This window comes from Nothobranchius furzeri, chromosome 12, assembly GCF_043380555.1.
Source record: "Nothobranchius furzeri strain GRZ-AD chromosome 12, NfurGRZ-RIMD1, whole genome shotgun sequence".
NCBI lineage: Eukaryota > Metazoa > Chordata > Actinopteri > Cyprinodontiformes > Nothobranchiidae > Nothobranchius > Nothobranchius furzeri.
Window position 1 is genome coordinate 2,062,053 of NC_091752.1, and position 25,656 is coordinate 2,087,708.

Below are 25,656 nucleotides of genomic sequence, written 5' to 3' on the forward strand. Positions count from 1 at the left end.
ATCGCCTCAAGCTATAATTAGTGATTCTGACCTTTAACCAAATGCAAAACGAGTGCAAACCCCCCCGAGGGAATAAAAGATGGCAGCTTCCAGCCATAAAACCACTTCCTGTTGTTGATGTGAAGACCAGCTGAAAAACCTCCTCCTTAAACTAAAATCCGTTAGAAAAAACGCATCGGCACGTCCCCAAAATATACAACACGTACAAAAATCTCCCTTCAGTGTTTTTTATTACCTTTAAGGGCTTCAGAAAATCTGCTAAGTGTGTTTCAGTCACTCCAAAAGACACACACACACACAAAATGAAATCACATATGCAAAAGGCCACATCACTCACTATGTGCACAGTAACAGCAGCAGCTTGTGGGCATGACCGTTGGAAATCTACAGGTAAGAAGAACTGACGAGGATTTCAAAAACAACTAAATAAAAAAATATTTTTTTATAAATCTGAGGACAAACGTGTGCTACTGTAGTTATGGGTAATCAATATAATATACATCAATAATCATATTCTACCTTACAGCAGTGATTCTGTACATGATTTCTTTAGTCTCACAGTTAGATGACGAAAATATTCTCATTACATTTCAAACGTTTTGCTGTTTTTATTGACTAAGAAAATTTTCCGAGAGCATAACGTGGGTTTACAACTAAATCAGCAACCGTTGGATTTTATTAATACTAAGAATCTGCAAAGTTCATGAAATTAAGAGAAGATTTCGAGTGTTTTTTTAATCATATTGGACGGTTCATTTGGTCGATCTGAGAACCAGCGCTAGGTGTGTTTTACCCACAGTGCAACATGGTGAGGGTCCCGTGAACCCTGTTTAGGGACAACCACAGGGGTCTCCACAGGTCCTCTTCCTGTCCCAGAGGGCGATCAGCTCCTGGGATGAGTGTTGTGGTGACGACAGCATGTCCAGGTAACACTCTTTCTCACACAACCAGCCGGCATCCTGAGAGGGGAAACATGGACGCTCATGTGTCTCGTGTGCAGCATTTGTCATTTTGTGTTGTCCGTCTACAACTCATCATCGCAGCATGTATGAAAGCCTGAACTGAAAGCCAGATTTGGATTTTATTGGTACATTTAAATTTTTATGTTTTTTCTTTGACTTTCCAGCGTATCTAAAAATATCTGGTGCATTCTAGATGTCAATATAAGACTAGAGTTAATAAACAACTTTGTTGTACTGATTTTTAAAAAAGAAGTGGGAAGATTGTCTTTCAGTGTAAAATCCCATTTGACTAGAATAATCTACCGGCTGACATACAGTCTATTACAGCCTTTTGTTCTTTTGAGAACTCTGTTTATTTGCATGCTTCACCCTCTAGTAAATGTTGTTATTTGCTAGCTGGAGGGTGTTTGAGTTTAGTTACGGTATTGTGGTTGGGAGAGTTTGCCTTGTTTTGCATACTAACAGGTAAAGGGAGGTAGAAAAGGAGGGAAGAAAGAAAAAGAAAAAAGAAAGAGAAGGAAAAAGGACGGGAAATTGATTTTTTTTACTTTTTGGTGATCCAAGCCAGGATGGATCCATGCTTTCATGTTGGTGACACCAAATTCTGAGCCGATCACCTGACTGTTGCAGCTGGTGTGGTTCTGCAGACATCAGCTGGAACCAGTCGGACCATTCTCCTCTGACCTGCTGCTCACTGGATATTTTCTTTTCATTTCATCCTCTGTAAGTTCTAGAGATGGTTGTGGGTGAAAATCCCACTAGATCAGCAGTTTCTAAAATACTCAGACCAGCCATCACACGCCAGACTGCACTCAAACTCACTTAAATCCTCTTTCCTCTCCAGTCGAGTCGCTGTCCTCCAACCGGCAGATCTCGTGTGTGTGTGTGTGTGAACAACCAAATGAACACGTGTACCTAATAAAACGGCCAGTAGGCGTAACACATCAACATGAAGTTAGTGAAGTGTGAAAAAGAACCAATATTGGTCCTCGCTCGCCGTTTAGTTTTTTGTAGAAATCACAATTATTCAGGCTCATTTGTCAGCGTGATGCAACGTTACAAGGGGGGGGGGGGCGTTATAAAACGTAATTTCAGCTCCCGTTTTCATTTTACTCTCCATCTTCTCAAATCGGTGGAGTGTGGAGAAATGATTTGTCCTTAAACAGCACCGCAAATGGTAATAAAGGTTTGTTACCGACACAGAGAAGTCACGGATGGAGCTAAAAGTGAAGTTTGCAAGCAAACAGCCGATATCTTCTCTTCAACACGTTTAACGAGACCTTCAGCAGCTGAATACGCCGATGCTTTACTAACAGTTAGGATGAGGTCCCTTTGCACGCTGCACTAAGACATTCTACCTCAAAAATATCTGCATACGTTAGTGATTTTTCTGTGGCATCTCGAGCTTTATCGGTTCGCGTGGATGAGGTTTGGTGTTCTGAGGATGTAGCATGCTCTGGCATTCTCCTCCTTTCCCGACTAAACTCTAAAAAGCTGTATTTTATATCAGAACTCCAATAATAAACCACTCATTTGTCTCACCTGATATTTCTGCGGTCCGACGGCTGCCATCCAAATCCCCATGCTCACGTCCTCTCCCTGCAATGAAACCAGAACATGCAGCTCATTTTTCATGCTCCTGATTATCTGCCACAGTTGCTTAGTGCTCAGCGATCTCCACCTGATAAGCCTTCAGTTTCTCTGCATTACCGGCGAACCACTGAACCAGATCGTGGGAGACCACGTAGCCCGAGCCGCAGGCAAACGCCGGGTAGGCCGGGCTGGCGTACTCCAGCTCCTGCCACTTCCCGATGCGATCCACCGCCCAGCTCTGCCTGAAACTGGGTCAGAGCGGCAGACAGCACCACTATGTCGAGCACCTTCGTGGGGAACCAAAGTTATGATGCAAACGTTGAACTGTACTCACTTCCCCCACCAGAAATTCTTGCGCTTGAGATCTTTGTGATCAATTTTCATGAATACAGAGTCCACGTCGATGTAGCAATCGTCGTCCGTCTTCAGCAGCAGATTAAAGTCGGCGCTGCCCACTGACCTGTCAGAGAGGGAATTTGCAACCTTAATTAAGGATTGTTTTCATTATTCCAGGGCAAAATTACCATCAAAAATCAGAGGGAGGAGGGCGAGAGGTCTGCAAGAAACTAAAAACATCCATCGGTGCATTTTTCTCTGAGTGATTCCTGAGACATTCTGAGACAACGACTCAATTTCCTCAGAGGACTTGTGAAATTTGGTCATTAGCACTCGACGCACCATTTATAGAACTGAAGCAGTTTGGAAGGCACGTTCCTGTAAGTGTCCACCACGTCTACAAACACCATGTCCCCATGCCGGAGGCTCTCCTCCTGCAACGCGGCGTCCTCCTGCCTCAGCCTGGAGGCGTGCGCCTCCATCCGGGTTGAGCGGCCCTGCAGGAGTCCCGTCAGCCCCTCTTCATCTGATGCCCAAGTGGTGATGATGGGAGAAACATCATGGAGGCAAACGGCGGGAAGAGAGAACAAGTTTGGGTGGGAAAAAAGTTACATTCACTGTGCAAGAATTTGAATCAATTAAAACCTTTTTAAAAGTAAATAATTCATCAAAATCTGCAGAATAGATCATTAGTTCTGTTTTCAAGACTACGATTTCCAGTGATCAATTAATGTGTGTTCTCCAAACAACGGCAACAAAACAGTCAGAAGCAAACACACGCATCTAAAATGCGGGGGAGCAAACGTTATCGTCTGTCTGTCACGTGAATCAGCCTGAAGGGGTAAAACAAGATAATCTCATAACCTGCCACGATGAACAATGTCTTTCTGAGTTTTTACATAAACACTCCCTTATTAGAGCCCACTGAGATGTGGTTTTGATCCACAAGCTATGGATTCTGCTGCTGGACTGACCGTAGATGGTAAACCGAAAGCCTCCAGCTAAACCAGGAAATCCCAGAGCACTTCTGTGTGGCAGAACGCCCTCTGCAATCTGTGAGTAGAAGAGAGGAGAGGGTTTAGCATGTCGGGCTGTTCTCGTCCTACTTGTGTGAACACACGGGACGACGTACAGAGGAGAACTTGAGGACACCTCCTCCATCGTTGAGCTCCACAGAGGAGGAGTTTACTGTAGTCAGTGGAGTCGAGTCCGGACTCTCCCACACCAGCGTTCCCTCGAATCCCTGAATGAGAGAGACACAGAGCCGGTCTGTTAAATGTAATCCAGTCAAACACATCGATGCCTCACCTTTAAAACCTTTGTTTTACATTCTCTCCAACAGTCTCAGTGATGAAATGATCGTGGAAACGTGCACAGCCCCACGTATGTTTCTACAATAAAAGATGCTTGATGAAACTGTAAATGATGTAAGTATGAATTCATCTATGTTCATGCCGTTACATGAGTGGATATCGAAGCACGCACCAACAGCACAACCGCAGCTTTAGCAGTTTCAGAGGATTTAGCAGAAAGTGCAATGTGTGTTTTAAATGAAACAAAACGACTTCCTGCTCCGAGATGAGACCGGCTCATCGGCTGCTTTGGTGTTTTCAAGGATATTTCTGCTGGAATTGTGCTTGGAGCTGTGTTGGAAGTACTAGGGTTGGGCGATATGTGATATGCATCAGTCCAAAAAATGACGATGGGCAATATATTTGCACAGGAGACGTTTTGTGGGTCTGACACACTGCACGGAGCGCTCAAACAATCACAGTCGTCCTTACTCAGTTTGCAGAAGCAGGCCACGAGGGTCACACATAAGACTTCGCAGTTTTCTGAATTTTATTGGCTATTCGTTGCACTAATCGGCTATAAACTGTGCTGATTTGTGGAAGTTTTCAATAGGGATGTCCCGATCCAATCACATGCTTGGAAATCGGCCCCGATCACGTGGTTTCAGACTCGATCGGGACTCGGCCTTTACTTCCCGATCCAAGCCCCGATCCGGACTCGGTTACTAGGTTCAAATTACAGGAGAGCAACTTGGTTCTCCTTAAAGGTTGTCGGGCTCCCCTGATGCCCTTAGCTTACACACCCAGAAGGAGCACAAAAGATTCTTGGAGCAGAGCGGCAGGCAGACCGCTGATTATTCATGAACTCCAGCTGCGTTCTGCACACGGCCAGTCACGTTTTCTAAGTGGCGTCACCAAAAAATATATAATCAACACCGTCTGTTCATTTTCTCTCTGGTAAGTTCTGTCTGTACTCATGCACGTAATTTTCACTTTAGAAGTGTGTGTGTGTGTGTGGGGGGGGGGGGGGGGGGGGGGGCTGATTCTTTACAGTATGCTCAGGCTTCAACACAAACGGTTGTTTTCCGCTTGGTCCTAGAGCTCAACCAGTGTCAATTTAATATAGCGTAACATTGTTTTTGGATGGTAAAAAGTGCAGGGGTCAAAACTTGACTTTGGAAAAAGTGGGGGGGGACATGCCCCCCCCCCCCAAATTACGCCCATGACTGTACTTGAGCATGACGTGTGGACATGCCCCCCCCCTGCGGTGCTAGTCACCGGCGCAGCCGGGCAGCGCGGCGCACACTCCGCTTTTTTTGTGGTCAACAGATCAATTTGATCTGGTGGTTAAAAAGTTACTTGTGAGGTGAAAAAGAAGGAAGCAGGTCGGAGTTTTTCTGGAGGACTGGGAGATGCAGGAAGATCAGAGACAGACGGGACAGGAAGACAGGAAAATAAAAACCAAGAAAACAAAACAGAGTTCTTAACAAAATAAAATGTAGGTAGATTGATCCCACTACACGTTTGCACCTGTATAAAGCAATACTTTATCAGCATGTAGTATTTATATCGTCGATACAATTCAGATCATCTTCAAAACTCCGTCCCATGCCCAGGGGCGTATCTAAGCATTTTGGGGGCCGAGGCAAAATAGACCCCTGCCAGGTATTTTAGGTTGAAGTGCTATCTGTTTTTATATTAGACTTTTTATATTTGCGATTAAGTCCACAAGTGAAGAATTTATGTTATTTATTACTTGGTTGTTCAAGCTACCTCACAGAAGTGATCTGTTGTTAAAAATTTAAAATAAAAAGGTAATTAAATAAAAAATAAGGAACATTCTGGAACCGTTTCTTCCTTTTTTTTTATGTATCGAAAGTATCGGATCGGGACTCGGTATCGGCAGATTCTCAAAATCAAATGACTCGGACTCGAGGGCAAAAAAACCTGATCAGGACATTCCTAGTCTTCAATATCTCATCTGCGAGACAAATTCATAGGCATAAAAAAATATCGCTCATAAAAATAATTTTGAAAAAGATCGGCGAAGGGCTGGGCCAATGTATATATATATATATATATATATATATATATATATATATATATATATATATATATACATACATACATACATGCATACATACACACACACATATATATATATATGTATGAATGTGTATATATATATATATATTGGGGGGGATGGATGGATGGATGGATGGATGGAGCATCTTCGAAAGAACTGGTTCTGGTCCACCCTAAGCTGGGCCATTCCAGCGATGTGGGATGGATTATCCATATGCCAGGCGTATCTTATTCCCAAGGGTAGGGTTGGACTTGCTGGAAAATGCAAGCTACACTTCAAAAGGTCCAACCCCAAATCTTCTAAGCCACGCCTCCAGAATACAGGAGACTGCTGTACACATTGGACACTGTCAGACCACCATAAATACAACTGGCCGGCTAGGGGGTGGGAGGCTGCGGGTGGGCCTGTGGGCTTGCCGCCGATATCTCCCAGGACTCTGCCGGCTGCTGGTTGTGGCCCCCCGGGACAACCCTCTGTGCCTCTCGAGGGGGGTGGGGGCCTTTCTGGTTGCAGTCTCCTTGGGGTTCCTGTGCTCTGGGGCAGCTCCTGGATCTCCGGGACTTGGAGCTCCCTCCGTCTCCTGCACATAAAACGGTCCAAGATGGCGCCCATGAGTGGCTGTGCGTCTGCTAGGCTCCTGATCTGTTTTGGTTATTTGTTGTTTTTTATTGTTTTTTCTCTATCTGGTGTGGAGTCCCTGCTAACATATGATCGAGACTTACTGTTGTCGATCAGGTCCGCGATGATGAACCTCCAGAACTCCGATACCGGACCCGCTTTCCCACCGCCTCTGGAACCTGGCGTTAACCCAGATCTCGGCCCTCTGTTACCTGTCGGCCTGCCGCTGCCCAGGAGGCCATGGAAGAGGAAACGGGTGTTGTGTGGTGGGGTGAGTACTCCTCATCTCTATAACATCTTTGAGCTCTTCATTTCAGGAGAGGGAGCTCACCAGCTGCGGGGTATTAGCAATCAGCGGCAGCTGCAGCTTCTCAGGTGATCCGCAGCAGAGCTCTATTTAAGAGGAGAGGGAACCACTTCACAGCGCTGGATGATTAACTACTCACGGTAGAATCTTGCCACTCAGTTCTTAGGTTTTGCTTGGTCTCTGCTCAGACATTCGTGCTGTCGCAGTTTTTGGATTTATCTGTTTTTTTGTGCTTGGATTCTGGTGTTTGGACTCAAGTTTGTTTCATCTTCAGGATACTTGGAATCGCTGAACCACTGATGGATGTACCTACCTGGAAGTCACCATAACCCGCCTGGATTACACTCTCAAGGTTCGCCTCTCCTCCTGCTCCACTTGCCCTCTGCCGCCATCATCTGGCTCCCTCTCCTGGACACACCCCGTCACACTGTCTGCCCTCCCTGCTGGCTTCTGGACTCTTGCCGACTACTTCGAACTTGGATATCTCCAGGACACTTTTAGTTAGGTTTAATAAATCATTGTTTGAACTTTTTGCCTTTGTCCTGTGATGGTTCTTCATGTCGTGGGTTAAACACCTTCCCAGGGACATGACAACGGGGGAAGAGAGCCGGCTTCCTCGTTCAGCTTTGAAAGATCCTGAGAGGCGAAGCTCTGCCTGATCGCTGCTCCGCGGCTGTGTTGTGGCGGATCCAACAGAAAGTCAACGGAGTTGGGCTGATCTCGCTGCTCAATGGAGCCCCTGATGCAGGACGCTACCTGAAGGTAAAGAACCTCCACGGGCGTAGCGTGGAGTCGCTACGTAGCTTAGCCCGCCAGCCACCCGCCATTATCGAGCCCGCGGCACACACATCGCCAGATACCTCCGCGAAAATGATGTTGATTAACGTGCGCTCCATCGCCAACAAGTCTCACATCCTCAACGATCTGTTCTGGACCAAAAAATTAAACTTTTTGTGGATTTCTGAGTCGTGGCAGCTCGAAAATGACGTCACTCATCTCCGTGAGCTCTGTCCTCAAGACTGCTCTTTCTTCTCTGCTCCACGAACCACAGGCCGCGGTGGAGGAACAGCTGTTATCTTTAAGAAACACTTATCGTGCCAAATTATATCCTCAAACTCCTACAGCCCATTCGAGATGATCATGATTAAAATTGGTCGAGCTCAACCAGTTTATGGAATTCTGGTCTATCGCCCACCTGGATCTACTTCATCCTTCCTGTCTGACTTTCAGGACCTCCTATCTTCAACTATTAAACTAGACAGGATAATCATTGTTGGAGATTTCAACATCCACGCTGAGGATCTAACAGCTCCACTAAGGAGTTCCTAAACATGATGAACTCTTTTAACTTCTCTCAACACGTGTCTGGTCCCACTCACAGAGCAGGCCACACCCTGGATCTGGTCTTTTCCTACGGACTTCTTGTTGATAAGCTGCAGATACATGATGTTGTGTTCAGTGACCATAAGTCAGTTTCTTTTCATATTAACCTAAATTCTGAATCTCTTTTACCAGACTCTGCTAAGCAAAGACGTATTATCAACAGTTCTACCATTTTAAATTTCTCCTCCCTCTTTGACTTTGTACCTCCTTCCTCTGATGACGTAGAGCTCCTTACCAACTCATTTAATGATCACTGCCTCAAAATTCTAGATCAGGTCGCTCCTTACAAAACCAGCCGCAGTTCCAGTGCCTCCAGTTCTCCCTGGCTGAACAACCAGATTCTTGAACTTAGACGCTCCTATAGAAAAGCGGAACGACGGTGGAAGAGGACAGGTCTGGTTGTTCATCGTGAATATTTTAAAGAACTTCTCGAGTCATACAACAAAGCTGTAGAAAATGCCAGGTCTTCTTTCTTCAGCAACCTCATATGTCAAAATAAGAATAATCCTAAGGTTTTGTTTGATACCATCTCCAGCATCGTGTCTTCTCCTCCGCAGCAGGCTCAGCTATCTTCAGCTGATGACTGTAACACCTTTCTCCACTTTTTTGCAAACAAGGTGCTGAATCTGAGATCCAGGATTCCACCAGCCCTCGCCCCCTCAGGAGGGGAGGCCCCCCAGTGCTCCGAGTCTTTCACCTCCTTCTCCCCAATTACACTAAATGACTTCAATTCAATTCAATTCAAAAATACTTTATTAATCCCAGAGGGAAATTGATTGCTGTAGTAGCTCAGGATAATAATAATAATCAAGTCATCAAAGAGGTGTTGTATATTACAATGGCTGTTGGCAGGAAGGATCTCCAGTAGCGGTCAGTGTTGCAGCCAAACTGAAGAAGCCTCTGACTGAAGACACTCTTCCGTTGTCGGACAGTCTTGTGAAGAGAATGCTCAGGGTTGTCCATCATGTTCTTGATTCTCTGGAGAATCCTTCTTTGCATTATCTCCTCCAGCGGTTCCACAGTCGTCCCCAGAACAGAACCAGCCTTTTTTATTAGGCTGTTGAGCCTTTTCAGGTCCCTGCTTCTGATGCTGCTACCCCAACAGACGATGGCTGAAGAGATTACACTCTCAACAACAGACTTGTAGAAGATCTGCAGCATCTTGCTACAGACATTGAAGGACCTAAGCGTCCTCAAGAAGTGCAGTCTGCTGTGTCCCTTCTTGTAAACGGCTTCGCTGTTCTTTCTCCAGTCCAGTCTGTTGTCCAGGTGAACTCCAAAGTGTTTGTATTCCTCAACCACCTCCACTTCTTCTCCCATGATGGAAACAGTGTTTGACTCCACCCTGTTTCTTCTGAAGTCTAAAATCATCTCCTTTGTTTTGTTCACGTTCAAGGTCAGATGATTGTTTCCACACCATGCCACAAAGCGCTCCACCAGCTCTCTGTACTCAGCTTCCTGTCCATCTCTGATACACCCGACAACTGCAGAGTCATGAGTATTTCTGTAGATGACAGGTCTCTGACTTGTACTGGAAGTCTGAGGTGTACAGGGTGAAAAGGAATGGTGAGAGTACAGTCCCCTGTGGTGCTCCAATGTTACTGATCGCCTGGTTTGATGTGCAGTTCTTCAGCCTCACAAACTGTGGTCTGTTTGTCAGGTAGTCTTTAATCCAGGCGATAGTTGAGGCCCCCACCTGTGTCTTTTGGAGTTTCTGGCAAAGTACATCAGGCTGGATTGTGTTAAATGCACTGGAGAAATCAAAGAACATGACCCTCACAGTGCTGCCTGCTTTGTCCAGATGACAGTGGGTTGGTTGAAGCAGCTGGATGATGGCATCTTCAACCTCAAAAATCAGTCAGATGAAACTCTCATCATGCTCTTCAGATATCTTACCTCCCTCTGTTTTAGTCGGGCCCCTTGCCTCTATCAGTCCATCTCTGTTGACTATAATCAACAGCTCACTGAGCCAAGGCTGTGTTCCATCTCACTTTAAAAATGCAGTAGTGACTCCTCTCTTAAAGAAACCCAACCTTGACGCCAGCTCCACCAGTAATTTTAGGCCCATTTCTAAACTACCTTTCATCAGCAAAGTACTTGAGAAGGTTGTTGAAACCCAACTCAGATCCTGGTTTTCTAAGTCAAAGATCTCTGACCCCTTCCAATCTGGCTTTCTGAAGCAACACTCAACTGAGACTGCTCTAGTAAAGGTGCATATTGACCTCCTGATGGCTGCTGATGCAGGGAAATGCTCTGTCATGGTCCTGCTCGACCTCAGTGCAGCTTTTGACACTGTAGACCACAACGTACTACTTAACAGGTTAAAGGCCCTGGCTGGGATTTCAGGTTCTGCTCTAGACTGGCTCTCTTCCTATCTCACTAACAGAACATTCACAGTGAAGTCAGAAACCTTCTCTTCAGATACTGCCTCTCTAACATGCGGGGTCCCACAAGGTTCAGTTCTAGGGCCTCTACTATTCACATTCTATATTCTTCCCCTAGCTGGCATCATTCAGTCTTTCCCAGACATCTCCTACCACATCTACGCTGATGATATTCAGCTCTATATGTCCTTTATGCCACACCAGTTGGACAGGCTGGCCACCCTTGTACTCCGCCTGACCCAGATCAGTAACTGGCTGTCCAGCAACTTTCTTGCCCTCAGTGCTAACAAGACAGAGACCCTGATCGCTGCACCCCCGGAACTTCAGCCAAAAATCGAGCAAGAAATTGCCTCTTTTTGCCCATCAGCCAAGGCCAACATTAGAAACCTGGGAGTTATTTTTGATCCAGTTTTAAGTTTAGACTCACTCGTCAAAACCATCTCCCGCTCTTGTTTCTTTCAACTGAGAAACATTTCAAAAGTTTGTAAACTGGTTTCTACTGCAGATCTGGAAAAAATCATCCATGCCTTTGTGTCATCACGCTTAGACTACTGTAACGCTCTTTTTACTGGTCTCAGCAAAACCTCCCTCTCACGCCTTCAAGCCATCCAAAATGCAGCAGCCAGACTCCTAACCAAATCCAGCAGACGAGCTCACATCACTCCAGTTTTACAGTCCCTCCACTGGCTCCCGGTAGAATATAGAATTCAGTTTAAAGTTTTAGTCCTGACCTATAGAGCTCTTAACAACCAGGCTCCAAGCTACCTATCTGAGCTTTTATCCCCACACACCACCTCTCGGAACCTTAGATCCACATCTGAAAACCTCCTGGCTGTTCCTCGAACCAGACTGAAAACCAAAGGGGACAGGGCCTTTCAGACTATTGCCCCCAGACTTTGGAACAGTCTACCTTCAAATCTCCGTCTCTCTAACACTGTAGAGGTCTTTAAAAATCATCTAAAAACTCACCTTTTCATCCAGGCGTTCCCTCCCTAAATGTTTCAAAAAGATGGCTTTGTTTGGGTTCACACCTTGACTTTGTTTATACTCATGATTTTATTTTCTACGTTTATCACTGCTATTGTTTTTCTGATCTTTGTATTGGTTAGAGGTATTTGCCCTGATCTTTATCATGTTGTACAGCGCTTTGTGATTTATATCTGTGAAAGGCGCTCTATAAATAAACTTTTACTTTACTTACTTTACATCTTTGGGGGGCAGATCTGTGGTCCCTCACACTCTCTATTGGACGCTCCTATAGAGAAACCTTACATAAACAAGCGCGTGTACACACACAGGTGCTCACATGGTGCTCTCATAAGTATGGGCTTGGGCACGTTCAACACAGGTCTTAAGGCTGTGGTTGGCACTTAATGCACTGTGATTTATTATCGTGTGATTGTTCAGTTAAACAATGTTGATTTTATATTTCTTCATCAAGTTGACGCAGTGATAGCTTGATCTTGTATTGTTGTTGTGTCCCTTTTTTTTGTCTCTTTCTGCAGGTCTAGAAGCAGATTCTTGTTCATTATTGTTTATTTTATTTTTTAACAGCTTCAAGCTGAGAAGGTACAACTCATGCACAAAGAAGTTGTATTTGCAGGGGGGGGGGGGGGGGGGAGAGAGGGTATATTACATACTTGCAAACTCGTAGGGTGTGAAAAAGGTCTCATCAGCCGCAGCGTGCCGTCTCTGACTGTGATTGGTCAAACGATGACACGTGGCTAACACACTACTACACAGATTGTTTGTGAACAAGAGGAATCCCCTCTCCTTTCTCTGATTGATTTTCATAAGAGTGACTGAAACCCATCGCTGAAACCTGACAGAAGACCCCCTTCCCTCAAAACAAAAACTCTTCGGATCTGCACGATTCACGTGAACGCCATATTTGGCTCAAAAACGATGATTTTCACAGAAAAGCAACAGTTTGCAGGTGTGAGATTGACAGACGGATCAGGATCCAATCAGTAAAAGCGGGACTTTGAAGTTTTTACAAGACTGTACGTTTTTATATATTGGTGGCCATTGGTAAGTGAAGAAGATTTGAAGCAGTTTGGTAAAAAATACTCCAGAAAACCGTCTCCTACATCACAAGAACCAAGCAATCTAGAGTCCTCATTTATATAAGATCACACGCTAAATATGTTTGTTAACAGAAGGCATTTTTATTCAATTAATGTGCCAATTATACAGGACGTGAACCAACTTTGTGCTGTAGTGGCATGTAAACCAACGATTCATTCATTCCAAGCAACAGGGTGGCTGGCACAGACACCATCTAGCACCATAACAGCTTGTAAATTAATCTAAATGCCCAAAACCTAATCTCTTAGATCAGATTTAGTCAAACTAAACTAAGGTTATGTTGAACTTAATGCATAGTAAAACCCTCTGAATACGTCTGTGTGTATGCATCTTTTGTTGATTTAAGCGTAACTCATCTTTTAAGAGAAAATCTACATAAGTCTTTGTGCATAAAGACCCTGGTGACATCACAGGTGGAGTGGAACGGGGGTGGATGAAGTCATCAGTAATAAAAGTCACTCCACAAATAAAAAATGGTGAAAGTATGGCACCATAAAGGGCAGCAAAGCACAGCTTGACATTTGGTTTGACATTATAGTATAACGGCAACAACAACTGAAATAAGATTTGAAAAGAAAATTATTTCTACTTTTATTAGTTTGGTTAAACAAAACTCTCTTTAGAGAACAACAGATTTTAGTGTGAAGAATAACAAGTACAATACCAAAATGGTTGTTTAAAATTTGAAAGGTGAGGTGTAGGCAAAGCTGCAAATAGCAAGCCTGTACATACTTAGATGAATTAAAGGTGATTTACGGTTTTATGCGTGTTTCAGACATGTCGTGATGTTTCCATGTTTTAGTTCCCAGGTGACCTCTCGGTCTCAAGCAGCAAAAATGAATCAATCTGGACAAAAACTCATCAGATCACATCATTGCACATTTTGAAACTGAAACTTATTTGTGCTCCTCCTTGAACCGTCACCTTATCGTGGTGGAGGAGTTTGAGTGCCCTAATGATCCTAGGAGCTATGTTGTCTGGGGCACTTAGTGCCCCTGGTAGGGTCTCCCATGACAAATTGGTCTTAGGTGAAGGGTGAGACAAAGAACGGTTCGAAGGATCTTTCATGGCGGTGAAAACGAAGAGTCGGAGTACCCGGCCCGGAGGGTTACCGGGGTCCCACCCTGGAGCCAGGCCTGGGGTTGGGGCCCGTGAGCGAGCGCCTGGTGGCCGGGCTTTCGCCCATGGGGCCCGGCCGGGCCCAGCCCGAACCGGATACATGGGCTCGTCCAACTGTGGACCCACCACCCGCAGGAGGAACATGAAGGGTCCGGTGCAATGTGAATCGGGTGGCAGACCAAGGCGGGAGCCTTGGCGGTCCAATCCCCGGACAAGAAAACTAGTTTTTGGGACATGGAACGTCACCTCGCTGGCGGGGAAGGAGCCGGAGCTTGTGGCAGAGGTTGAGCGGTACCGGCTAGATATAGTCGGACTCACCTCGACACATTGCATTGGCTCTGGAACCCGAGACCTGGAGAGGGGTTGGACACTCTACTTTGCTGGAGTTGCTCCGGGTGAGAGGCGGAGGGCTGGGGTTGGCTTTTTGTTAGCCCCGAGACTCTCTGCCTGTGTGTTGGGGTTTACCCCGGGGGACAAGAGGGTAGCTTCCTTGCGCCTTCGGGTCGGGGAACGGGTCCTGACTGTTGTTTGTGCTTATGGGCCAAATATCAGTTCAGAGTACCCACCCTTTTTGGAGTCCCTGGGACGAGTGCTAGATAGTGCTCCATCAGGGGACTCCATTGTCCTGCTGGGGGACTTCAATGCTCACGTGGGCAATGACAGCTTGACCTGGAGGGGTGTGATTGGGAGGAACGGCCCACCTGATCAGAACTCGAGCGGTGTTTTGTTATTGGACTTCTGTGCAAGCCGCAGTTTGGCCATAACGAACACCATGTTCGAACATAAGGATGCCCACCGGTACACTTGGTACCAGGGCAGCCTAGGTCACAGGTCGATGATAGATTTTGTAGTCGTATCATCTGACCTGCGGCCGTATGTTTTGGACACCCGAGTGAAGAGAGGGGCGGAGCTGTCAACTGATCACCACCTGGTGGTGAGTTGGATCAGATGGCAAGGGAACATGCCGCGTAGACCTGGCAGACCCAAACGCATAGTGAGGGTCTGCTGGGAACGCCTGGCAGAAGAACCTGTCAAGACGGTCTTCAACTCCCACCTCCGGCAGAGCTTTGACCACGTCCCGAGAGCAGTGGGGGACATTGAGTCCGAGTGGGCCTTGTTCCACTCTGCGATTGTCGAGGCGGCTGTTGCTAGCTGTGGTCGTAAGGTGGCCGGTGCCAGTCGTGGTGGCAACCCCCGTACCCGCTGGTGGACACCAGAGGTTCGGGGAGCCGTCAGGCTGAAGAAGGAGGCCTACAGGGCGTGGCTGGTCTGTGGGTCTCCGGAGGCAGCAGACAGGTACCGGATAGCCAAGCGGGGTGCAGCAGTGGCAGTTGCCGAGGCAAAATCTCGGGCGTGGGAGGAGTTTGGTGAGGCCATGGAGAAAGACTATCGATCGGCTCCAAAGAGGTTCTGGCAAACTGTCCGGCGCCTCAGGAGAGGAAGGCAGCAACTCGCTCACACTGTTTACAGTGGGGATGGGGAGCTGCTGACGTCAACTGAGGCTATAGTCGGACGGTGGAAGGAATACTTTGAGGAGCTCCTCAATCCCACCAATGCGCATTCCGAGGAGGAACCAGAGCTGGGAGGCCTGGGGATGGACTGTCCGATCTCGGGGGCAGAAGTTGCTGAGGTAGTCAAACAACTACACAGCGGCGGAGCCCCGGGGGCGGATGAGGTTCGTCCTGGGTATCTCAAGGCTATGGATGTTGTAGGGCTGTCATGGTTGACACGTCTCTACAACATTGCGTGGTCATCGGGGGCAGTTCCTAGGGAGTGGCAGACCGGGGTGGTGGTCCCCATCTTTAAGAAGGGTGACCTGAGGGTGTGTTCCAACTATAGGGGGATCACACTCCTCAGCCTCCCTGGAAAGGTCTACGCCAAGGTACTGGAGAGGAGGGTCCGATCGATAGTTGAATCTCAGATAGAGGAGGAGCAATGTGGTTTTCGTCCTGGCCGTGGAACTGTGGACCAGCTCTATACCCTTGCAAGGGTGATGGAGGGGGCATGGGAGTTTGCCCAACCAATCCACATGTGCTTTGTGGATTTGGAGAAGGCTTATGACCGTGTCCCCAGGGGCACCCTGTGGGGGACGCTCCAGGAGTATGGGGTGGGTGGCTTTCTGTTAAGGGCCATTCAGTCCCTTTACCAGAGGAGCGTGAGTTTGGTCCGCATAGCCGGTAGTAAGTCGGACCTGTTCCCAGTGAGGGTTGGACTCCGCCAGGGCTGCCCTTTGTCACCGGTTCTGTTCATCACTTTTATGGACAGAATTTCTAGACGCAGCCGTGGTGTGGAGTGTGTCGAGTTTGGTGGCAGGAGAATCTCGTCTCTGCTTTTTGCGGATGATGTGGTCCTCCTAGCTTCATCCAGCTCTGACCTTCAGCTCTTGCTGGGTAGGTTCGCGGCCGAATGTGAAGCGGCTGGGATGAGGATCAGCACCTCCAAATCTGAGACCATGGTTCTCGACCGGAAAAGGGTGGCTTGCCACCTCCGGGTCGGGGGAGAGGTCCTACCTCAAGTGGAGGAGTTTAAGTATCTCGGGGTCTTGTTCACGAGTGAGGGTAGGAGGGATCGGGAGATCGACAGGCGGATTGGTTCGGCGTCTGCAGTGATGCGGACGCTGAGCCGATCTGTCGTGGGGAAGAGGGAGCTGAGCAAGAAAGCCAGGCTCTCGATTTACCGGTCGATCTACGTCCCAATCCTCACCTATGGTCATGAGCTTTGGGTAATGACCGAAAGAACGAGATCGCGGATACAAGCGGCCGAAATGAGTTTCCTCCGTAGGGTGGCCGGGCTCAGCCTTAGAGATAGGGTGAGGAGCTCGGACATTCGGGAGGGACTCGGAGTAGAACCGCTGCTCCTCCGGATCGAAAGGAGCCAGTTGAGGTGGTTTGGGCATCTGGTCAGGATGCCTCCTGGACGCCTCCCCGGGGAGGTGTTTCGGGCATGTCCTGCCGGCAGAAGGCCCCCGGGTCGACCCAGGACACGTTGGAGAAGTTACATCTCCAATCTGGTCCGGGAACGCCTTGGGGTCCTGCCGGAGGAGCTGGTGGACAAGGCCGGGGAGAGGACGGCCTGGAGCTCCCTAGTTGGGATGCTGCCCCCGCGACCCGGACCCGGATAAGCGGAGGAAGACGACGACGACGACGACGACAACTTATTTGTGGTTTTGACTCATAGGACCTTAAAATTAAAATGACACAGTAAATCTATAAGCTCAGGTCTCATGAGGGTATAGTACTCCGTTCTCTGTGAACCCAAATGAACTGTTGCACACCTCCAACCAGCCCTGTGCAGCATCACTGACCGTAAAAACTGACCTTGGGTAAGATGAACTGCTCCACAGGTTTGTACCAGACCCAGTTCACCATGGTCCCGGTGCTGATGGAGCTGAAGCGAGCAGTAACCACAGCTTCCTGCACAAAAGAAGCTTTAATCCACATTTAACTAAAAAAGAATCTGTGGTTAGTGTGATCCACTCTAAATACTACAGTCCACTGTCAAGTCTGCAGTGATTGGGAATGATGTGAGGTTTGTCAGCTCAGAGCAGCTGACTCCTCCAGCTGCCCCCAGGCTGTGTTTCTACCAGGCTTTACAAAAATAAAAAGACGGGATACATTATGCTCACAAGTCGGGCTTCGTTACCTCCTGATCCAGCTGCAGAAGCTTCACCGTCACATTGCTTTGAAGCTCGGGCCGGGTCCCGCTGGGAAACACCCCGAGTCTGGTGATGACCACTGGGTGGAGGACCTTGAAGTCCAGGGCGATGGCAGAAACATCCGCGGGGACGAGCACCGAGGGGTCAGGCACGGTAACGGTCTCCATCTCCGCATCCTGCCCGGTCACTGCCACACAGAGGGTAGATGAGGAAGCACATTAAATATGCATTACCTCTCCAGCATGCAGAACATCTTTTATTCTTCTGCTCTGTGATGAAGAGTCGGCGGCAGAAAGAGCCTTCAGAGAAGAAAACTCCGTCTTGTTAAAGCTCCACCATCAGCACTTTAAGGAGTCGGTTTTCAGGACTGCTGCCTTCAAAGTGAGCTTTCTTAATTACTAAAGAGGAGTTTATTACTCGAGAGATCAATGAAAAGATCAAGGCTGTTGAAGAGAAACGGGGCTTTTCCCTTTAGATGCAATCCACGCCACTTCTGCTGCTCCTTCCAACATAAAGAGACGAGGAATCACAAAGAGCGAGCAGCGGTTTGTCACACCAAATGTTTTCCACACCGACAGAATGGAATTGAACTGCAGGAATTTACCAATGTGAGAGGAAATGGGTAATGTTCCTTTGCTGATTAAATGCAAATGCTTAACTTGTGCAACCTTGTCAAGACAAATAAGTTCAACGCTTCTGCTTTCCAGGGACGTCTGTGCCGTGAGTGGTTTAGTCAGGTGATCACCACTTAAAAGTAGTTTTTGACTGGCTAACAGCAACACAGCTCGTTCTTAGGTAAAAAAGAAGCAACATTGATGTGTTATCTCCACATATAACGCAAACCTGAACATGTTCCACCCAGTTGTGGAGTTGCTAATGCTAACATTTAGCTTCAACCAGCTGAGACACACTTTGCTCTCTCCTGGCTGCAAAATCCCCAGAGCTTTCTGCGGTCGCAAGCCACGGTGGGCGGGGCCAGGAATACTAATTTTCCCTGTGATGTAGAAGAGACTGGCTTTCACTAACCCGACCTTTTTCTCGTACATTTATTTTCTGCATCTGGTGCAGGCAACGAGGGTGGAAGAAAACGTGCACATTCAGCATGCATGCGCAATTCAAAGTGACTGATCGTATTTCAAAAGGCAAGTGTTACACGATTTCACAGTAAACGAGGCTGGTGGAGAATTTAAGAACTGCATGTGGGAAGTGCCAGTTTTATTATTAAAGAGAGACTGTGCAACTTTTTCCTATTTTAGATCATTTTCTTGAGCCAGTATGTGCTAAAATGACCCTTTATAGGGTTAATGAAAGGCCACCCAGCCCCTGTGGTCAGAATATTCCACTTGCAACTTCAGAGTGCCGGTCTGGTCTGTTGGACTAAGAATAAAATGGAGCTCACACACCCGGCGGTGCCGTCTGGTTGCAGCAAATTTACTGCATGTTTTAGAACATGAACACAGCTGATTTGTTTCACTTAATGATGAATCACTCCTGTAGACAATAATGAAGGCTGGGGAGATGTTTCAGCTGTTAGGTTAAGGTGTTAAAAGACGAACGCACACCGAGGAGATAAGTTTAGCTTTTGATTCTGGTAAATGTGCTAAAAGCTAGCAAAACTGCCTAGTCTCTCTTTAGGAAATAAAAGGGCCTCGATTCTGCACTTTACTTTATCTGTGAGAAATGCCTTTTTTCTACGCTGAACAAAAATAAAAACGCAACACTTTGTTTTTGCTCCCATTTTTCATGAGCTGAACATAAACGTCTGAAACTTTTTCTAAGTGCACTAAACACCCATGACTCTCAAATGTTGTTCTGAAATCTGTCTACATGTGCGTAATGGGCTCGACACACGGGAGGCGACATCGCCTCTCCTCCATTCATTTTCAATGAGACGTGCGCAACAAAGCGATAATCGCGGGTCTCCCTCCTACCAAGCGAAACGCAAAAAACGTGCGTGTGAAATTTTGCACTTGTGCACGTGTCGTGCACAGGCGACCCAGCGACGCGATCCCAGAAAGTTGAAATATTTTCAACTTTTCATCGCTGTCGCTCGGACGAGGACCAATCAACGGAGGTTTCTTTCACCGACCAATGAACGGACAGGATGCTCCGTACATCTCCGAGCAAACATGGAGGAGAAGTTGATTATTATTATGTTTTATAGTAAAATCAGAAGTAAGATTTCACATAACTCTAGCAGCACCTTGTGAAACATCATATCTATCGCTTTATTAACTCTGAACCGCTTAAATAACCTTAATTACCTCCAACCTGACACAGCCAAACAAAACAACGGAAGTTTCGATTTCGCCATGGAACAGAACGCGTAGACGGCTTTGCCGCTGACCGCCTCCCGTGTGTCAGGTAATAACAGCGACGAATTTCGTTGATCGCGGCCGTTTGTCGCCTCCTGTGTGTCGAGCCCCTTAGTGAGCACCTTTCACTTCCAGGAATTATGTAATATGCAGCAACTTCACACAGCTATGAAAGAGAAGTGGACCAACATTCCACAGGCCACAATCAACCTGATCAACTCTATGCGACGGAGATGTGTTGCCACTGGTGGCCACACCAGATACTGACTGGTTTTCTGCCCCACCACTCCCCATAAAGCAAAGCTGTGCACATCTCAGGATGTCCTTTTATTGTGGGCAGTCTAAGGCACACCTGTACGTTATTCATGCTGTCTAATCAGCCCCTGAAAATGCCACACCTGTGAGTTGGGATGGATTATCTTGGTAAAAGAAAAGTGCTCACTAACACACATGTAGACAGATTTAAGAACAATACTTGAGAGTCGAGGGGAGCCAGCTGAGGTGGCTCGAGCATCTGGTCAGAATGCCTCCTTGTTGAGGTTTTCCAGGCTCGTCCAAGCGAGAGGAGGCCTAAAGGGAGACCCAGGACATGTTGGGGGGACTTTGTCTCTCACCTGGTCAGGGATTTCCCCGGAAGAGCTGGCCCAAGTGGCTGGGAAGAGGGAAGTCTGGGCCTCTCGGCTTAGGCTGCTGCCCCCACGACCCGACTCCAGATAAGCAGAAGAAAATGGATGGATGGATTTGAGAGTCATTGGTCTTTTGTGTATGTAGACAATTTTTCAGATGTTTGAGTTCAGCTCATGAAGAATGGGAGCAAAAACAAAAGTGTTGCATTTATATTTTTGTTCAGTGTAGTTAGATAAGTAGCACAAACCACCAGACTGAAGGTGTGTGTGTTTGAAGATCCTTTTTCATAATGATTTAATAATATGAGTGATGAGACGTTCAAAGTACAGGAAAATTCGAAGAGCGTTGAAAGGTCAGGCCGATGAGCGCTCACGGATTTAATATTTTCTAAATAGTTTAAAGTAAATAAAAGATTCAGCCTGGAGCACAAACACCTCCCGTATTTTTCTGTAATTAGTTTTTTTAGGGCTATTTTGAGCCCTAATGACGACATGCCGATGTAAACAAATCCTCCCAACTTTGATAACAGCAGGAGTCTGGTTCTCCTGGATGCAAACTCTTTGTACTGGTAGCAGGATTTCTAAAACTAAGTCTAAGCAGCTAATTAGCATTCACCTTATCGCAGTCCCTGAGAAACAACCTGTGATGAATTCAGCACAAACACATTTCATCAACAGCCAATAGTCCTCTTAACTCTGGTTTTGACGCAAATCCAAGTCCGGTTCCTAACGGTCTTTAACAGCAGCCCCCGTCTCTTTTACTTCCAATTTCGCCGAGCATCTCACACCAAAAGCTGCCCGCCTGCCCGTAATTCTGAGGCAAATCACGTCAACGCGTGCGGCCATTAACAGAGCAGAGAGAAATAATAAATAAATAAATAATAAAACCGTCATGACCTTAAAGGCTGTCGTCTGAAAAAGTCTCTTCTGATGAGCGGTAATTATGTTTTCGTGACAGCTGCAAAACCTGTGCGAAAATGAAAGTAGTGACACGGCTGAGCTGGACGCATCCTGTGAAGGTGAGAGACGCAACAGCCGCCGCACGCTTTCAAACTGGCGAGATCTAATTATTTCATTTACGTTATGGCTTTTGTGTGTTGGTAGGCAGTTGCTCCTGCAGCAGATTATCAGTCATTTCCACCAGAGCCACGAACACAGAGAGGAAGAGAACGTTGTCCTTGAGCTGCGGATGAACATGAATAAAGGTGTTTTTACTTTTTCTTCTGAATACTCATTCTTCCAGCTCCTCCCCTGCTGTTCTGCCTCCACTCTGCGCCTGACAACTGCACACGCAAGCAACACATCGCAGAGAGCATTCCTCGGCATGACAGCATTCTTTCTGCTTGGTTTTACCTGGCTCACTGAAGTTCAAGAGGGAGCAGGAGTAAAGATCCTCCCTGTCCTCCTCTGGAATGGGACATCCATGCTGACCCACGATAAACTTCACCGCCACTCTGAAAAAAATAAAAACACCTTTTTTTCCATTCACTTTTTTCCCTGCAACAAATTTCCCTAAAGCCTGTCCATCTATCTACCATCCGTTGCCGTGGTTACCAAGGGTTGCTTAAAGGCTACCACACCTCATCTGTGCTGAAATCGCTGAACGAGAAGGAAATGGACAAAAAAGAAGAACAGAGAGAACAATATGGCCCCACCGGTCAGGTGAAGATAAAAGGGTGGATGCAACAGTCACTTACTTGCTGCCACAGCTCCAGGCTTTTATTTCCACTATAGGATATTACACAGGTTGTTGAAGTTTAGAGGTCCATCTCTACAAACCTGTGCTGGAAGTGAGGGTGATCTCTAATGTACCCCAGCCAGGTCACTCTTATCGCCTGTCGCAGCTCGTAATGGTGTCTGGCTGACAGCACTCCCACCAGGACTTCATAGAAAGGCAAAGGCGCATCTGCACAAAAGAAAGGGTGGAGAATATTTTGAATCAATATTTTACATATTTATTTAACATGGTAAAAATTGTTGAAGGAATCAAGTTAAAAATTAAAAATGCATCTAATTTTAAAAGGATTCATACATGTTTTAAATTCCTTTTTGCATGCAGGCATGGGCATTGCAACTCTGATTAACGCAGAAATGTTAGTAAAATAGAGCATAAAGCACATTTTAAATCACATTTGTTTTAATATGCATAACAAACCCTATATTTGACCTTGTGCAAATGTACGTGTTAAAGCATCAAAAGCTGGTGAAAGTGTGCAGATGTGGTGAAAAGCGCGTTTCTGCGCCACTATAGCAACGATGAGAGCCCGAGATGCTGCGCTCGCGCCAGCCCGAGATGCTGCGCTCGCGCCAGCCCGTCTATCCCAGCTACGCCCAACTCTCAACGGTCTCAATAATCCTCTAAACACGCTCGCTGTGTCGCGAGCACACACTGGGTCCACAAACTAGCTGTTCAAACACAAACTAGCGACCACAACGGGGCGGTAAAGGTAAACTTAGCCTGCCGCTAACGGTGGTAAAAAGTTCAGAGATTCCGAGAAGCCGAAGCCGAGGGAGCTGTGGCTAAAAAAGTACCCGGGTGAGTGTTGTTGTCCAGCGGGGCGAAGGAGGGTCGTTGTGCCAACCACAAGTGCACCAGGACGGCGACAGCACAGGGCAGCAGAAAGAGCGCTAGCCTCCGCATGGACGGAGCCCTTCATTCAGCCGGAGCAGACTTCAGCTGGAGCGGAGCGGAGCCTCTGCCTGAACCGCACGGCACTGCTGTCGGCACGGTGTGAGTCGATGCGAGCGCGCGCTTCATTTCAGCTCCGCAGATCGGCTCTCAACACCGCCTCATGTCTTCCTCCCCCGGTAGGGAAGCCGGACCAATAGGAGGCGAGGAATCGTTCCGCTATGCATCCTGGGAAGTGGAGTTTGGAAACGCAACCGATGAAAAAAGCTTCTTCTTCTTCTTCTCATCATGGGCGGTAATAATAATAATAATAATAATAACAATTATTATTATTAGTGTTATTTTTGTTGTTGTTTTGTTGTTGTTGAGTATGATAAAATACTTTTTTTAATAATGACAATAAAAATGTATTCATTTTATTTAATTTTTTTGTCCAGGAAGAAAATGTATTGGGATCTGAAAATAACTTTTTTACAAAGATGTCCTATAGCCAGGATGAAAAGTAGTGTGTTTACAAGAGCAACAGTGTATTAAAACATATAATTTAATATTCATGTTTATGTATATTTTTGTATAATTCCATTCACACCTCAAAGTGCTACAAAGTAGTAATTTAAAATAAAGCTAAAATAAATTAACAAAATACGAATAACTCACTCTTCTTCAGAGGCACTAACTATGAAGTTTAGATGAGACCCAAGAGCAGGACAAGCAGCTTTTACCACGTCCCAGAACACTGAAGGACACAGGAGTACGCTGTTGGGCGTTGCTTTGTTTACCACAAAAATAAAGAGAAGAACACATTCTGCACGGAATAATAATAATAAAAATTAACACATGAATCATGTTATCATCTTGAAAGCCACTGTGATGCCTTTTAGCTTTAAGATTAGATCAGAACTCTATCAAACCTGTTTGTCAGTGCAGCACATAAATCATTTAAATGGAATATGGTGCATGGAGATGGATGCCTGAAGAGGATTCCTTCTGACTGAAAGCATTATTGTTCCTCCCAAGGATGAGGAGCAGACTCTCGCACAAAAACAAACTCTTAGAGCCATACTCGTAAATGCTGAATTTGTATTGATTTTTATGGAATTCCAGAGTTGCCTGAATGCTATTTCAGAAATGTTATCACCTCTTTTAGAGTAGAAAATAATGTAAAGTAGCAGTGATTATCAGACTGCTGCAAAACACCCCCCAGTGATTGTAGATATCAAATAAAATCAGCAACTGTTGCTCTCCTTATGTATTTTGCATACATTTTGAAGCATTGCTGGTCAAACTGGAACATTGCACGATCAAAAATGTCAGGAATGTTTACTTTTATCCAGCGTTAACTCATTTTTACTCTCTTTACACAAAGAAACTGGCTTTTAAAATATCCAAGTTTGGTGTTTACTTCCTCCCTACTTCAGAAACATAAATCACCCTGATGTTACCTTCCCAGCTGGGCTGTGTTTTCCTTTTCATTGCAGTGTTCAGAACATCCTGAAAGATTCTTTTTCTTCTTTTTATATTCAAGTCCCTTCAGAGAAATATGTTCCTGCTAAACTAAATCCCATTCCTTGAACTTCTAATTGTAGTCTTCTGGAACACAGCAAAGACATTTTTCCCATGAAGGTGTCTCAGAATTGAGAGTTTTTGGAGGGGCGTGTAAATTTATCCAAATAGTGTAAAGACATTTTTTTTTTCATAAACACCAATTTGTCTGTGACGGTGTGTGAGGGACTGATCAGATTACTGAGAGTGAGCAGTTGCACACAGAACATATCCATGCAGGAACCCATCACTCAATGTCAGACGCTGCCTGAAATATCATATTTCTATTTCATAGGTCTTTTATTTTGAAATAATCAGAAGTTGTGGTCCACAGTGCAGCTTTCCTCATTCCTCAGAGATTTGCAATCTGTGGCTCTGGAGCCACATGTGGCCCCGAGTAACCTTAAAATCTAAATTATTAACAGGGAAAAAGATAGGACATGAATGAAGTTTCCAACCAGAATTCAATAAAAACTGACTTTTCACCCAAAATGTGATTTAAAACAATCAATGCTTTTCACTTTATTCCTGCAAATCCATTAGAAAACAACATTTTATGCATTTTCAGCCAAACTGCTGTGAAAACAGAAAATAGTGTTCACTCTATTAGGAGACATCAAAATGATGCATAAATATAATTAATTTGAAGAAAAACAACAATTTGAAGAAAAATCCTTCATGTTAATATTCCCAAGAGGACAAAAAGAAAAAAATTGAAAGC

General features: G+C 46.0%; 1 protein-coding gene across 2 annotated transcripts; it reads right to left on the reverse strand.

The window, feature by feature from the left end:
• Nucleotides 1-213: 213 nt before the first annotated feature.
• b3galnt2 (beta-1,3-N-acetylgalactosaminyltransferase 2) lies at nt 214-23,585 on the reverse strand. 2 transcript variants are annotated; one of them, XR_008565635.2, is made up of 13 exons: nt 23,297-23,585; nt 22,544-22,670; nt 22,118-22,218; nt 17,811-18,010; nt 17,486-17,581; nt 4,024-4,134; nt 3,866-3,944; nt 3,234-3,417; nt 2,890-3,015; nt 2,644-2,803; nt 2,505-2,561; nt 1,511-1,692; nt 835-959 (listed from the first exon to the last, which is right to left on the reverse strand). XR_008565635.2 is itself a non-coding variant. In XM_015943961.3 (12 exons), the coding sequence occupies exons 1-12, from the start codon at nt 23,403-23,405 to the stop codon at nt 831-833; spliced, it is 1,479 nt and encodes a 492-aa protein (XP_015799447.3). In that variant the 5' UTR covers nt 23,406-23,584; the 3' UTR covers nt 214-830. The 2 variants fall into 2 exon arrangements, 1 of the variants encoding a protein (XP_015799447.3); XM_015943961.3 differs by lacking the exon at nt 1,511-1,692 and having other exon boundaries at nt 214-959; nt 23,297-23,584.
• Between the last annotated feature and the right edge of the window lie 2,071 nt (nt 23,586-25,656).